Source organism: Lissotriton helveticus, chromosome 9, assembly GCF_964261635.1.
Source record: "Lissotriton helveticus chromosome 9, aLisHel1.1, whole genome shotgun sequence".
NCBI lineage: Eukaryota > Metazoa > Chordata > Amphibia > Caudata > Salamandridae > Lissotriton > Lissotriton helveticus.
Window position 1 is genome coordinate 332,783,369 of NC_136070.1, and position 16,899 is coordinate 332,800,267.

General features: G+C 42.6%; 1 protein-coding gene across 2 annotated transcripts in view; it reads left to right on the top strand.

Annotated features, from left to right (window-relative positions):
* PPP4R3A (protein phosphatase 4 regulatory subunit 3A) overlaps positions 1-16,899 on the top strand; it is a 358,677-nt gene that overhangs the window by 251,976 nt on the left and 89,802 nt on the right. For both annotated transcript variants that reach the window (XM_078660041.1, XM_078660040.1), the window contains exon 5: positions 12,097-12,174. In XM_078660041.1, coding sequence (XP_078516167.1) covers positions 12,097-12,174 — 78 coding nt within the window. The remainder of the gene's footprint in view (positions 1-12,096; positions 12,175-16,899) is intronic.

Below are 16,899 nucleotides of genomic sequence, written 5' to 3' on the forward strand. Positions count from 1 at the left end.
TCTGCTCCTGAAACCTCGCAGATTCCGTAAGGAAAAAACTTACAAACGCTCCTTCTCAGGGATGGCACCCAGGATCTGGAATGCACTCTCTCCGGAAACGAGGCTTATCTCCTCCACTGCACTCTTCAAGAAAGAAGTGAAAGCCATCCTTATGGCCAAGTTCACCTGAACCTTATTGTTGTAGTTCAGAGACTTTGCATCGATTTTGTAACATTGATTATTTGATGGTCCAATAACTTTATACTCATGCATGACTGTGATCCTATTATGCTACTCACCTACTACCCATTACTATACGGTGCACATCAGTTTGCTGAATCTCCCCCTGATGCCCCTACCCCTTGTTCTCTGGATCTCTAAGTAAGTAATATAGATATCCTTTTAGCCTGAGCCCTCTTGATTCCTTCTGCAGCTGGATCAAAGACTCTGCACCATTTTATATTATTGTCTATTTTAAGTGTTTATTGGTACCTGCTGATCTACATTGTAGCTGGATCAAAGACTCTGCACCGCCTTATATTGTTATATATTTATAACAGCACATGACTGCTATTCTAGCATGCTAGCGTTTACTATACTGTACCCAATTATTATGTTTATTCACCCTCCTGTTGCCCACTCCTGTTGCCCCCTGTGAAGCGCTCTGATATCTGTAAAGATCTTGTTCGCGCTATATAAAACTTTGAATAAATAAATAAATAAATAAATAAAATAGCTGTCCAATGTGCTGTCAAACCACTGTCTTCTTCAGCAGACAACAGTGAGAGGAAGAAACCGAGCTGCTGAAACGAGCTCTGGCATCTGGTACTGAAAGCTCCTTGCGGATAACAGCTGCACAACTGCACCTTGAAATTCTAGGTGCATCCTAGAATCATGTTGAAGAATACCTTAGACACAATGACTTTGAATTGACTAAACAGACCTCAGTAAGATAACTGCAACCCAGATGCAAGAACTGCCTAGTTGAGGATTGCGGAATTACCTAGAGGTCACAGATTCCATGAAATCTGCTCCACACATGTGCTTTAGTCTAAGACTTTCTATTTATGTAAAGACATGCTTTTTCTACTTTATGTACCACATTTTATTTTGGTGTGATTCAAATATTTCTCTTTTCTTTAAAGAATAGCACTGGACTGAGCATTCACTTATTACGCCTGTTGTGTGATTACATCACCCCACTCTGAGATGCTTTGAACTGCTCACTCATTGGTGCCCTGTGAGTCAAGTATGTTCATGTTTGCAGCGCAGCAGTAGGATGGACACTAGAGGTAAATCAACCCAGCCACATGGTTAAGGTCGAGTAACAGCTGGTGCCCTCATCACCCTCCTCCGAGCAAGTTGTGACACAGCCCAGTAGATTTCCATCAATCAACACGTTTCATGAAAGCAGTGACAGGGTCATTCCCCTTCTATGGATAGGGTTTTCAGAAAGTCATGAACAAGTATTTAGACTGGTGTAATGACTGTGTGCGTTTCAACTTGATGCAATTTTAGACTGTGCTTTACCACCCTGAATCCCACTCCGAAGTCCCAAAGAGCTGTACTTCCTAGAATGTTTTTTGAGGGCCTGTGTAACTCTCCTGACAACCAATCCAAAAAGCCTTCTCTATAAAAGTTTGATAGTTCGATGTCTTTATAAATGGACTGCAGGTCTCCAAGTTCACAAATTTGTTTAGGTGGGAAGAAAACCACATAGGGTCTAGAATATTGGTTAGCCTGTGTTAAGTGAAGGGTTGCTTTTCAAAGTCCTGCACCTTCACCTTCACCGATGCATCAGGTTGAAATGATGGACATCAGAAATGCAGTATTCTGTGTTAATTGTACCAGTGCATATGAATTAAGAGTGTCATAGAATGTGTTGAGACTGCTGTTCGTAATTTCACAAGTTTCAAGCGGAAAATACATTGATAAACTGTTCCCTGTATTTGAAAGTAACACATTGAAGCATCATTCTAGACAGACCTTTTCAAAATAAGAAACCGGTGATGTACTGCTACATATTGTTGAACAATTGCATCTCTGTAAGCAAAACATAATATAAAGTTAAAAGTAAACACATGGGGAATGAAATGTCATAGGGAATATATACAAGGAAGAGAGCTATACAGGCAATGCTAGGATTGGCGTGAGGGTGCACCATTGAAGGAGTTAAATGAGCATCATTGTTATGTACTTTTTTACCACACTTGTGTGACTACTAGATTAGTTGAGTATAAATAGATGGGATTTGATTATTGGAATCTAAACCAATAGACAAGAAAGGCCAGGTTAGGTTTTAGCTTTTACTCAGATATGATTTCAATAACTGCCAGTCCTCCTCTCTGAATTTTTTTCACTGCTGTACCGTTTAAGAGCACCACTTTCGTTGCATTACGAAAGCCAAACTAACATTAATGCTAAGCACGCTAAACACTGTGTATAGTTTGCACCAGATCTTTAATTTCACGCGTATTAATTATAGTTTGACCCTCTAGACATTCCCTTTGTTTTCCACATGTCTTTTCTAATGTAGACACAGATGCTTAGCTCTGCCTTGATACTATACCCCTTGGCAGGCTAATAGAACACAAATTAAGTGTCGCAAGAACTGTGGTCAAACATTCATTAAGACTGTATTCTTTATCATTATATGTTTTGCCTAATATTATTTCCCCTTGATCTGTTTAGTGAAGCAAACATCAAAGTTGAAACCATGAAATTGTGCCATCTACTGTTGTAAGCCAAATTCAAGCTATCATCACTCATCGAAACAGTACCTATCTGTTTTTTTAAAAACACATTTTCAATGACTGTCTATACACTACAGTTAAAATAGAAAACCTATGCATACAATAAGAAAGGAGAAATCAATCCAGCCCACCACCTCGTTGCAATATTAATGTCAATAGATCTTCTAACACAAACAAGAATATCAAATTATTCGAAACTTTAATTGTCTCCGTCACCATTATGTAGGGTCTCTTAGAACTGTCTGTTTCTGAAGTGCTTGTGTCATTCACAGATTAAGTTGAATGCAGTGAATACCATACTAGATAGTTTTAATGTGTACAGTCAGATATTATTGTCTTTTAGCTGCTAAGATGCCTTCATCCCAGCAAGCTGGGAGACAAAGTTGACGGAACAGATTCTCAACTGATTTTTGAAGGGGTTCTTTTAGCAATATTCCTCATGTCCTTGTCCCTTCTTTTAGGTAGGAATGTGAAGTGTGTTGATGAGATTGTCTTAAAAGAAAATCTTCTTTGAGGAAAATCTTTTTCAAGAATTTCTGAGATGGTCTAAGATCTAGGCTCTTGTGTTCCAAAGGGCCCCTAGGTATCTTTTGATAGATTCCCAGCTGAGTGTTAATGGAAATCTGGAGTTGTACCATACTATAAATAGTCTGCCTCTGGACACATCCTGTTCCATCCAGGATTTTCCTATAATGCACATGCAATAAAGACCAAAAGGATTTTACTGCTCTAGGCCATTTTAAAACCTTGAATGTGCTAACATTTTAGGAATGTTACATAACCATTCCGTTATGAAAACTTTAGACACCACATTTACTCTGGTTTGCAACTGCATGCTGGTTTGAACTTGTACAGTGTGCGCATAACTAGGTCGTTCTGATGGCAAACCGTGTCCATTTTCCTAGATTTCTAGATTTTACTTAAAATAAGTTAACCTTATTATCTGGAAAAAAGCCTTGCCTGCGTATTCCTAGGCAGAGATCTGGTAAAGAAAGCAGGGTATTGATTGTAGTAAGTTGTTGAGGAAGGACTTGCTTTAAGGCTGCTCTCAGTACTTGTGTGTGTTCATTGGGGTCATGAACTAAGACACCTGTACTGATGAAATCATTCTGCCAAGTGAGAGTGATGAATACTGATGTCCATATTTTGTGACTACTTCATTAAAGCCAGTGACACCATGGGGTTGATTGACAAATATGAGACCAGGTAGTTGTATTACAGGAGTCAGCCTCTTGCATAATCTCCTAGACCTAGCCCTTTGTGCTTCTAGCTCGAAACATTCAACTCTACAAAGAGGGACAGTACTTTCTGTTTTTGCTAAGGGTACACAAGTATTCCAATTAAGAGTAGTACAGGAGAACTACTTTCATACTGCAGAATGCTTCTGTTCACAAGCCTCCTAATTAGCCTCTCCCTCCTTCGGCAGCTGCTTTTAAAATTGGTGGATACAAATTAAGTTGGTATCCTTAGCTTGATTATTAGGAGCAGCATAGCTACAGCAAAATTAATTTATTGTGGATAATTGGTGACATCACTTGAAGCATTGGTGTACGCTGTCAGGAGTGTACATGTATTTTGAGCAAAAAAAGACAATGATATACTAGAGTTTAGCATAGCACTTCATATTTTAGAAATAAAAGCACATTTTGAAAAGGTGTCACCTTACAATTAATGGTCCTACTTATATATATTTTGTGTGTGAATTAAACAGAATATTTCATAATTAGTTTATTTGATGTATACTATACATGTATTTTTGTTTATTGTTTTGAGGTTCAAATTGTACAATTTAATATGCATTGTGGCTAAAGACAGTGCAGAAATGTTAGCTACAGGTAAATAACAGTAGCCAAGTTATTCTAATTGCACCTTATTTAGTCAAAGCATTATATCTATATTTTAAACTAAATACTTAAGAGAATGTGCGCCTTCTGAAAGAATTATAGCTCATGTTCTCCATGGTGTATTGATACTTGTTGGGCTGGGAATGTCGCCTGCATGATGAACGGGCCAATAAACTTACCTTGAGTGCCTAACTTACTGTGAAACGTTTATCCCGACTTCTTTAATTTGGCTTGGCTTCAGGCTAATCTAGCATGTGCTCAACAGCCTAGGCCTTATTTAGGATATACAATGTGTTCTGTGAGCTGGAGTGGCACACAAAGTGTCTTCTTAGTGGAAATTGGATTACTGCCCATGCACTGGGTGAATCCCTTAAAGTGGTTTTGGAATCGTACTATGTTCTTTGAATCTATAATATGACCAGACCTTTTGCTCTGTGTTGAGGAGAGGCAAGGGGTTGCTTGTGCTCCTCTCTGGTGGTGGCCTTGTTTGGTAGTTCAGAATGGGCTGTTCCCATGAGGAGCAGGGCCAGAACTGATTTACATAAGGCAGGCTTATGTCTAGATTGGCAGAGTGTGCCAAAAACAATGGGTTGATTGTGCTACTTCAATCAGTGATTGTGCTACTTTTTGCAAGCATGACTCCCTTCACCTTTTGTGATGAGGTAAAGCGAGCCTTCCAGCTTCTCTTGTATGAAGTACTACTGTTATGTGAAACTCAGAACTTTGTCTTAGCAACCCCTGCGCATGTTAAATCAGTGTATTGTGTAGCGCTTGTATGGTAGTAGTACTATGTGTGAGTCATGAATGCTGGGGCCAATGGAATCCATTTTGGGTCCTTCTGGTCTTAGCATTGCTTTTCCCCTACTATCTACCATTAGTAGATGGTAGAAATAAGAGGTGGGACAGCAGTTTCTATTGTTAAATGTCAGCAAGTTTCTAGGCTGAGCCTGCTCTTTTGTCTGTTAGTACTGTTACTGTTTCAGTAAGGTTAATGAGAGCAGGGTGCAGAGATCCCATGTTTTATTGTACCCTTGGTTTAGATACACCTGCTTGGAGGCAGCCTCATTTATACTTTCTGAGAGACCTATCATTTTGCACAAAGGCTGTGTTTGGCGGGCAGCCTGAGAATTGCATTTGAAAGAAAATCAGCCCAAACTGGTTATAACCACACTCCTGGTCTGGAAGATGTAAATGAAAGTGGGATTCAAACATACCCACTTGGTTCTGGTTCTAAGTCCTCCTTGTCCAAGGAAGCGGGTCCTCCTCAGATTACTCTACAGAGCTTATGTACATCCAGGACTGGTGTCTGCTTTTCTTTCAGAGGTTAGGGGACATTACCCGAAGTTTGCACTTTCTAATGGTGGAGCTAGAGGGTTTGTCTGAAGTGTCAAGAATCCTCCCTGCTGATGGAGGGAATGAGTGCCAGGCTCTGTAGGACGAGGTTGTCTAGTATGTTGCCGGTGTGAAAAGCACCCAGAGAAAGCGGACATGCGCAGAGTGAAGTTAGGAAGTGGTCCATGTTGTGGGGTGCTATCAGTCGATCTGTGTAGTTTGTGTGAGCTGCATGAGCTTCCCTTGTCACCCATAAGTTTGCCGCGGCCTTAAGTTACTGGTGCTAATACTGCCAACTTTGTGATGCAAGGTAGTGTCTCCGCAGAAGTGGGAAGCAAGTACCAGAAAAACCCAACCACAAGGGATTCAACATGCAAGCTGCAGTGGTACACAGACCTCCTTCTACAGCTGTATGCCTCACGGAAAACCAAACCTTCCCGGTGAATATCGTCCAAGTAAAGCTGCCGGTATAGCCCCTGCAGTAGTGGAATGGTTGCCATTAGGAAAGGATCCCAGACCTCATCAGGAGGAAAATTGCAGTGCTTGTCCTGCAGTAGGGATGACAGGCGAAATGTGTCCAGACGAGTCTGCCACGCATGCTAAGATGTTTTTTTTTCAGTAGAGGTCAAGAGACATTGAATCGAGTTTGGACTTGCCTAAACTTATATCCTGTTTGGATTATAGATAATTGATCGAATTCTAAAACATGGCAGGAGGAAGTAAGATTTCCAAGGGAAGTAGTGCCGCACTGTTACACAATTTAGTTGGCAAGCCTGTTTTTTCCATTGAATTCTGTTATGCTGTGTGATTACAGCACTTTCTTTTAGCATGCAAACGATGATGATTACATTGCTGTCGTTTGTTTTAGGACATTAGTTTTTAAACGGATTCTGCTACTTGACCATATTCGGTGATCTGATGCCCCAGTTCATGTAATTTGGAGTGATTAGATATGTTGAATGCCTCTAAAAGCCATTAATGGTAGTAGTAGTAAACGTTTATTGGTTTTGATCAATTAAAACCATTTACAAAAATACATTCTGATAAAAGCATTTTGGTGAATTGACTTTTTGGTCGTTACTCTGTTAAAAAAATAAAAAGACATTTTTATATGTCAAGACATGCATGAGTAATTTGAAAGTGCAGAATGTCCTTAGTTCATTTTTCCTGGAGCCTCTAAGGTCTATACGCAGATTGCAGTACCAGTAGTCCTTTGCTTTGATGCCACTAGGAGCAGGAATTTAACAAGCTTCCCATTTAGTTGTGGGTCCCTTCGGTTGAAGCATTAGTGGAACCAGAGGGGATTCTGATCATGGCCAGATTTGTTGGATGTGCTCCACTGAGATGTACATTTGATAAATTATTATAGCTCATACTTCATGTTGACTTCATGTGCAACAGCCTGGTGCTTCAGGTGCTAAAACGTAAGTCACTTGTGCTCAGAAATATTCAATTGGCTGGCTGTACAATATGAAAATGTAGTTAGTGCTGGGGTATCTAAAGTCAAACACCAGAGTGAGCTGCATGTTGGGAAAAGTTGTGTTATACCTATTGCCTGGATACCTAAACTCAATTCTCTAAACTACCAGTCTGCTGGGAAAATTCATGTCATACTTGTAGGCAAGCAGGTCAGTGAGGCAGAGATGTAGACTAGGGGTTAAACTGGTAAATGTTTTCACAAGTGATTGTGGTTATAAAACAGATTTCCCTGTTGCCATCATGGTTTGATCCAGAATCCAGAGAAGCTCACTTTCCTTTTATTTATTTTTCAGTTACTGTGCAAAGTTTTCAGTGCTTAACAATTGGGTTAAAACAAATGTTTGTCTTTAGTAGTGCAAATCTACTCTACACTGGTCTTTAGTGTTGTGTTACACCTGGTATCAAGAAAAATAGCTCCTTACCAGGTTTAGAAACATTGTATTATATTTTGAGTAATTGTGAAATGGGACAGAATAAGTTGTATTGAACCTTGTAGTGGCAATTAAGCTCATTATTAAGGATAAATGAACCTGACATGCTTCTTGTATATTTGACAAACATGGCGAAAAACGTAAAGCATCTTTACTCTTGAGGCACAGCCGGGAGCGTTTGTTAACGAACTTTGTGTTTTTTTAAAAATTGTGTGTGTGAATTGATCTTTTAATCCCACCACCCTCCCTTGCCTGCACTCTGGTTGGGGCACTTTCCTTACCTCACGATACCCGCGCAGCTGAGATAAACGCTGCTGCGGGGTTACAATCTGACATCGCCGCCATTAGCGAGTGAGCCGGTCTTGTGGCCACGCCCACTCTCTTGAGGCCACGCCCCCACCGCCTACAAAAGATGTGTATTCCACGTACGCGCAGCGGAGGGGCGCAGCGGGCGCGCCGGCAGCGCGCCGAAGGCAAGCCCGTCTGGGCCCGTCCGGGCCCAGCCGGACCCAGGCCCAGTTACTCTGCCCATTTCTTCTAATGACCGAGTGGTCTATACGAGGGACAGGCTCCTAGCACTCCACTCGGCAAAAAATCCGGAGTGCAGTTACATCCACGCAGGAGGTAAACCCTATATCAAGTGTGAACTATGTAACCCTGACACTATCACCGCAGGTAATTCCGGCTTACAGCTGGGCCTCCTCAACTGTCGGTCCCTCCCTAAGCATGCCTATGAAATTAACCTGCTGATTCAGGATCATGGCCTGGACATTTTGTTTTTTACAGAAACATGGCTTACTGCTTGGTCAGATGCTGATATTGTTACCGCCCTCCCCCCAGGATATTTAATCTAAACCTTACACAGACCCCTTGGCAGAGGGGGCGGCCTTGCGATTATCTACAGAGAATACTTCGCTTGCAGATCTGGTAATGCTAACATTGAAGACTGTGAAAGCTGCCACTTTGCTCTCCAAATATCCCCGGCACACTCCATCTCGGGGTTGCTGATCTATCGCCCGCCGGGTACCCCTGGGAAATTTTTAAGTGCTCTTGTTGACACTGTTTCTCAGACAGCAACCTCCTCTCCCAACTTCCTTATCGTGGGTGACCTCAATCTCCACCTTTCAGACCCTAAATATCTAATTGCGTCTGAACTTCTTCTTGACCTTATGTCTTTTGACATTCGGTTAGTTAATGCAGGACCCACCCACGACAGGGGGCATCTCTTGGACCCCGTCCTTACCAACATCACGGACATTACCACTAGCTCCCCCGTTCCCCTGCCTTGGACAGACCATTTTTTAATACCCATTGCCTGGTATCTCTGCATTCCATCCATTCATCAGACCAAAAACCGGGTCTCTGACCGGCGCTGGCACAAACTTGTGCCAGACGAATGGATCACCATTCTCGGGGCATCTCTCCCCTCCCCAATCTCAGACCCAGCCAACGCTGATATACAGTATAACTCCTGGCTTACCTCATCACTGGATAAACTTCTTCCCAAAACCACCACCCTTAGGCGAATCAAAAGAGTGAGCCCTGCCCCTTGGTACACTCCTGAGCTTAATCTTTTACGGAAGGAGTGTAAAAGAACGGAGCGCTCCTGGAGGAAGGATAAGTCGACAGTCAAGAAGGATGCCTTCCATACCGCCTTAAAAAATTACAAGCTCGCTCTTCGTAATACTAAAAGCACATTCTATCAGGAAAGGATAGAAAACTCCTCCTGCTCCAGCAAGGAAACTTTTATCATTTTAAAAGAATTACCTAAAGCCCCGGACCAAAGACTCCACCAGATCCCAAAGCTGATGAAGAAAAATGCCTTAAGTTGGCCAAATTCTTCGAGGAGAAGGTTCAGAAAATCCTTGCCTCCATTCCACCCATTAATCTCAGCGTGGAAAAAGGTATTAATACGAATCGTACCCCTCCCCGTTTAACTTCTCTGGGACCAGTAACTGCCGAAGAGGTCGCAATCACGCTAGACACCATCAAAAGCGGATCCCCTAGGGACCCTGTTCCGCTACGCATCCTTAAGAAAGTTGCCCCTACCATCGTCCCCCCACTCACCCATCTCATAAATGCTTCACTGCTACAGGGAAAAGTTCCCTCCAGCTGGAAGGCGGCCGTCGTCAAGGCGCTACTAAAAAACCCTCGCTAGACCCCTTGGATTTGGCCAACTACAGGCCAATCTCTCTTCTCCCCGGAACCAGTAAAATTGCTGAAAAGCTAGTGAACAAAAAACTCTCGCAGTATCTGGAAACCAACAATTTGCTTAGATACTCGCAGACTGGATTCCGTCCAGGGCAGGGCACAGACATCGCCCTTCTCGCAGCGGTGGAGGAGGCCAGAACACTCTTGGATGCAGGAGGATCAGTGGCAGCGATCCTCCTGGACCTCAGTGCGGCCTTCGACACCGTTAACCACCAGGTCTTAATCCAACGACTTAAGAACATCGGTGTGGAGGACACCGCGCTGACCTGGTTCACCTCCTTCCTTTGCCAGCGTTCTTTTCAGGTCTGGGAGAATGACGCCCGTTCCCCCAAAACCCCCCTCCAATGCGGCGTGCCCCAGGGTTCATCCCTAAGCCCGACATTATTTAATGTCTACATGTCCCCATTGGTGGAGGTTGTCAACCCGTTTGGAGTGAGTGTCATCAGCTATGCTGAAGACACTCAATTAGTGGTGTCTTTATCCCACCCGAACCAAAAACCATCTGATCTATACAACTGTCTGGCAGAAATACAAGGATGGATGAACAGCTCGTCTTTGAAACTTAATGGCTCAAAGACAGATATTCTCCTCCTTGGCCAGACAGGGCTTTCCCTCTCTCAGAACATCTGGCCCCCTTGCTTGGGTGAACCCCCCGCTCCTAAGTCTGAGATCAAGAGCTTAGGAATTTGGCTTGAAAAAGATCTGTCTTTCAAGACGCAAGCCAAAAAATCGCGGGTACCTGTTTTGGGCTCCTCAAATCGATGAGGAAGATTCTGCCCCTACTTCCTCCGGCCTCCCAGAAACTGTTAATCCAAGGCCTTATTCTATCAAAGCTAGATTACAGCAACACCATCTACCTAGGCGCTCCCGAGGCAACCCTTAACAAATTACAAAGGATCCAGAACGCCACGGCCCGGATACTCACTAACACCCCGGCCAGATCCTCGGCCAAACCATCTTGGAAATTCCTTCACTGGCTCCCAGTGAGAGAACGAGTGAAGTTCAAGGCTCTTTGTCTGTCTCACAGACTTCAAGATAAAGGCCCCCCCATCTTAAGAAAATTTATTAGGCCCTACAAAGCCCCAAGATCCCTCCGTTCTGATCAGGGGTATCTTATTACCATCCCCAGAGTCAAGAAGGTGCGTATGGGTGGACGGCGCTTCTCTGTTAATTCTGCCCGCCTTTGGAACTCTCTTCCCCGTGACCTTAGGACGGAACCAGACTATCTTCGATTCAGGAAGCGGCTGAAAACGCACGTTTTCCCCTGATCAGTTCTCCCCCCCCCCACCCTGATTGACCCTCAGCTGTTTGGATCTTAGCGCTGGGATACTTACGGGTGACTACGCGCTTTATAAAAAATGTATTATTAATATTATTAAGTGACTTAGTACTGCTAAGGAGTAAGGCTGCTGTCTGCCATAACGTTCCTAGTAATCTTTGAAATAAACTTTGATGGATGACATTTCTTTTTCATAAACCTTAGCCATTTTTCAAATGGATTAAGATTTTTGTTTTGTATGTGACTGCTAATCAAATGTATGATCTAACTTGCTGCATGCTCTAACATCCATTTTAGGTCCAGGGACCTCCAGGGGAAGTGTGGAGACATGGAAGCTGAAATTCTTCCCCTGCTTACATTGATTCAGGGGGGAAACGTAGTTCCCACTGACATAACACATTTTTTCTTTCTTTTTCATCCTGGTACCCTTTATTAATTTTAGAATTGTGCAGCCACAGACAGTCTTCGAATCGTTTAACTCTGGCCCGTCTTGGAACCATGTGACCCCAGTACATCCACTCCAATTTCCTTAATATCAATGCTGAAAGTTTTACTTTCCTGCTATAATTGATTTGTGGCCAGAAATGGTATGTCTCTTTTAAAAAATAAACAATAGTCTGCTTTTTACATTGGATATAAAAATTGAGTTCATTGTATCTTCACTTCCAATCTACTTACCATAGTACTTACCATAATGCTGCTGCATTGTAAAAGTTGTGATGCAGTTGCAATTGATAGAAGTATTCAATGTTTGTGCTGGGCAATAAATAAGATGATTTTGTTTTTAGGAAGATGAAAAATTTCTGACAGAGCTGTTTGCACAGCTTACAGATGAAGCTACAGATGATGAGAAGCGACAAGAATTGGTAAGATTGGCACCTTAGTTTTACCTTTTTCAAGTGTATGTTTTTATTAAACTAAAGATTCTTCAGCTTTGGTTATTGCATAGATTCACATGCTTTGAATTATTCTCTATCGCCACTCCTGGGAATCCTTTCAAAAAATATACTGCATGGCATTTTTGGATCATTTATTCAGCCATGTTTGTAGTCTATGCAGCTCATTGTTTGTCTTCCAGGCAGGTATTCAGGCAGGGAGGTTTAGAATTCCATTCCTCTTACTTTTTTCTTTTTAACGACTACTTTGTATAAAGGGATCCTTAATGCAAGTTTATCTTTTTTCAACATTTGCAACTATTCTGACTGCACAAATGAAGACCTTATTGCTGCAGCTTGTCATATATTAATACTCTTAAAAAGAATTTACGGGTTTTACCCTCTGCTCCTGATTAGTTACTGGACTCGCCCTCAGGGCTGGCCTTTTTAGTAGCTGGGTCTTTAGCAATCTTTCTTTTGTATTTTAATTTCAGCTGTGTCCCCTTCCTTCATTTGCATTTAAGTTAGCTGAACAGCCTATTGGTGATAAAAAGATTCATTCTTTATCCCTTACAAGAACTGCAGCCCCAAGAAAATATTTGATTGCTTAAATTACAAATGTGTGCTCGGGACTCAAATGTTGGTTAATTCAGTAAAATGCCTAAGTTTAGAGTAAGAAAGGGGGTGGTGATGGACGGAGCATCTGAACCAATCAAACACTCACACCCAGTCAAAAGATCTGGGTTTGATCCATCACCGTTCTTTAGCCCACTCTGCCACCCCAGTTCAGACATGGCTATATGCAAATCAGTCTGACCCTGTGCCTCATGGGAACAGTCCAGCCCGAACTGCCGAGTTTAGAGTAAGGCATCTAGTTTGTGCTCTCAAGGCTCCTTCTTCTGGTCAGACATTTCTCAGAGTGCTTTTACTAATTATTATTCCAACAAGACTCAAAAGTGTAAACATTTGGATATTCTGACACTTGGCGAGAAACTGGTGATATCTAGTAACGACTTGCTAGTCAGCATGCAGAGATTCATCGGTGACTCCTCCCTTATCTAGCCTTTCATTGAAGACCTCCCATCATAGGTCATGTTTTTATTGTTGTCCTTATTAATAATAATCTTTTTGACTAACAGATCACTATGAACAAGAAATTACGTAGCAACCAGCATAAAACTGTTTCTTATCAACATGCCATCTGAGCTTCTCATGCAAGTCTTGGAGGAGATAGATCTTCCATGTACATTCCACCACTTATGTACAGGACCACCTCTGATACAATTCCTGGCTGATATCATGGCATTGCCTCAGTTATGTGCTCTTTTTTGTTAGATTTTTCTAGGGAACAGATGCACCACCTGCATGTGTGACAGCCTCACCTTGATCCACTGCTGCCACTGTTCGATTTTTTTCTGCATAATCATCGTGCCCCTGCATGGAGTACCAGCTTCCAATAAATGGACTTGACTTTAGGGGTTCTCTTCCCCTAGTTGTACGCTCCTTTGACTTCCTCAAGAAACTGAAGGGGAGTTTCCAAAATTACCCTTCTGATTAGATAGATGGTTACTGTGGTCATATTCACAATATTCAGGTTACATAGATCGATAATGAATGTGAGGATTACATGGCGACACGTGGATACCATTTAACGTGCAAACTGATGTATTTTCCATGGTGAAAATTGAATTCCCTTTTGGCAAGTTCTGTGCAAAAAAGTGTTATCTGTGGCATTGTGCAAACTGGTTCAAACAGTACCAGATCTAGAACCCCTATAATAAGATCTGTTGCATGAAAGCACCTCCAACGGCTTCGCTGTCATTTGCAGAACAGAGAAGAAAAAAAACAATGTTACCAAATCTCCGTCAGCCAGCTTTCTGGCCAGACCATAACAGTCATACGTGTCTGTTATTTATGCTGTTTGTTGAGGTTTTTAAATAACTTGATCCATTTGTGATCTTGTACAAAGTCTGAACATACTGGGACTTTTGTGTGGAATGTCTACTAATTCAACAGTCAAAGCCTCCACCTCCACCTCCACACCTATCTTTGGCAAAATTGACAGAAGGTATAACCTCTTTCCATTGCAGGACACGAGTACCAAGGCTTAAGGGCTGAAGCCAAGGCCACTCTTCAGATAGAAGAGGTGACTTCTTCCGATACGGTCATGGGCACTGCCTATTTTGAGTTAGATAAACTTCCTAAACAACTATGATTAACAGCAGGTTGTCTAAATTCCTTTCTTGCAGCCCACCTACTGTTAACCAGTGTTAGCAAAAACATGGTCAGGCTACCAAGATGCAAATGCAGTGTTTCCAAATTATACCCCAGGAACCAAGTAAGTGGACATGGCTCCTCTTGTTTCGCTCAGTGTTTCAAGACATGGCGTTCTAGTGTGAAAACTTGATTCCGGATATTGTACAAATTGCTCACTCTTATTACCTAAAGACAAGCTTCTCCCAAAAAGCAAACACTTGTGTAATCCAAGACCTCTGAAAAGAACTCCCATCTGTGCTACTAAAAGAGGTGACTTAAAAGTTTAAATGGTGTGACGCACTTCATATTGCCAAACCTGGCTGCTCATGGTACCGTCTCAAATGCTTAATGCCAGTGCATTTGCTTCCCAGTATAGAAGGGTAAAATTGAGTTTGTCTCCTGATCAGGACCCAGCCGTCCATCCCATTTGCCTCACATTGTAGGGAGCAATTGAACAATTGTACGCATCGACTGTAGTAAGTGCTATATAATGCAGTTTTAATTTCAATTGGACTCTCGGTGGCAACAAATGAACAGTCTTTAGGATGAGTAATTCTGTATTATGGTGGCCATGGCTTTGAGCTTAGATCTTAGTATCTTCACTATTGGTTCCCCATTTCAGGAAGAAGTTTCTCAGTTTATTTTGGCACTGGTGGCTTTTTGGTTATGTGCATCAGCGAAATGTGGGCCATGTAGCTCTGAAAGTTTTCTTGCACATTGTGGAACAGCGAGAGCTGATGCTGAGACGATGACCTCTCTGTTTTCTGTCAGAAAGCTAGGAAGCACACATTTTCATGTTTTTTTCCATTAAATCTCAAAGGTTATGGCTCTCTAATTTAACACTATTTCCATACTGATGGCGCATTTTAGTGCCTCACCAGTGACCGATCTGAGACTCTTCTTCAGAGACAAAAGTATGCGTCACCGATGGACACCAGATTATTAGTAACTTCAAGTAGTCAGTAGGTGGTTTCCACCAGAAATGTTGACTGTATCCAGTTTTGGAGTATTTTTCATAGATTCACATGCTTGAATCATTCCCCATCGTCTGTGTGGGAGTCCCACTGTACTATATTCAAGTAGTAATAAATGTCATAGGCTATAATGGCTCTAGGCCATAAGTTTAATAGCCTATCTATTCCCTTTTTAAAAAAAATGAGCCAAGCTTCAACTATAACCAGTCAGCTCCTAGCCTCCTCTAGAACACTCCCAAGAGAGGCTGAGTCCCTCAGATTTTTACTGCATGCCATGTGTGAAGGGAGTCTCCATGAACTCTACTCAGTATTCTCACTTGGAAAGCGGAATATTTCTTATATATCTGACAGTAAAGGCCTTTTCTGTCCCCGCAAGACCTGGAGAAGAAGAGTCCACGTGGATGATCCACATAAGGAATGACTTTACTGCCTCCACCCCAACCAAGAGGTAAGAGTGCAAGATTTACCGCACTTTCTCCTAAAAACTTTGAGGGACAAGGAAGGTAGGTTACTCCTATGGCTTCAGAAGACCAAAACTCAGAAATCTTCTGAGGACCGTGATTCCTCTGCCAGGTCTCACAAGAGGACAAGATCCCTTGACAGAGCTTCAGAGAAGTCCAGAAAATCTATCAAGACTTCCTGTCAACCTCCCAGCTCCAAGAAAAAGCGAAAAAAAACATTTACACCTCCGAGACTGCTTCACCTGGTCCATGATACCCAATGCCAAAGACGGAGACTGTACTCTTACCTCCTCTGCCAACCCTACTTTGAAGCATTTCTGCTTTAAAATCTCTGTCGACACTAAGGTCGACCACCACTACCAGATCGTCAACAGTGGTGAAGATGACGATAGCCATCGACGCTCCCATCTTGTCGATGAAGATCCAAGCATCCATGAAGTACACGTCTACACCCCCGTTGACGTCACTGCCATTGACTGTTTCCGACGATGGGCCTGTTGACTATTTCTTTGTCATCGATTTCACCATGAATGAAGATCGCAGACTCTTTGGCATATCTCACAGTCCTTCAGGGCTGAATGTGAATTGTCAGGAGGAAGACTAATACTAGGCGTATGAGGGTAAGGACAATAGTTCCAACAGTAGTATCTTCCACCTCCTAGGTACTAGAAGCCACAATAATACTATTCTGACCCTCCACCTAAAAGGGACACTTCGCATCTTCCTGCTTCCTTGTTGCAAGATCTCCAGGCTATGTTCTGACTATCAGAGGTGCTTTCCACTGCCCCCTGAAGGGCAGCCTGCTGGATCTCCACCACCTGCTACCCCTCTGGTTCCACCACACCTTCCTCTGCACCTAGGGTGACACCCGCGTCCCATGTAGCAGTACCACCTAAAGATGAACGTTCATCCCGGGACGGGGAGAGGGAAGAGGGTGAAATTCCAGATGTTCCACCACCTCTAGAAAAATGGGTTGACTACGCAATTCCAACTCTGTCCCCACCTTGCCACACTGGTTCACCGCC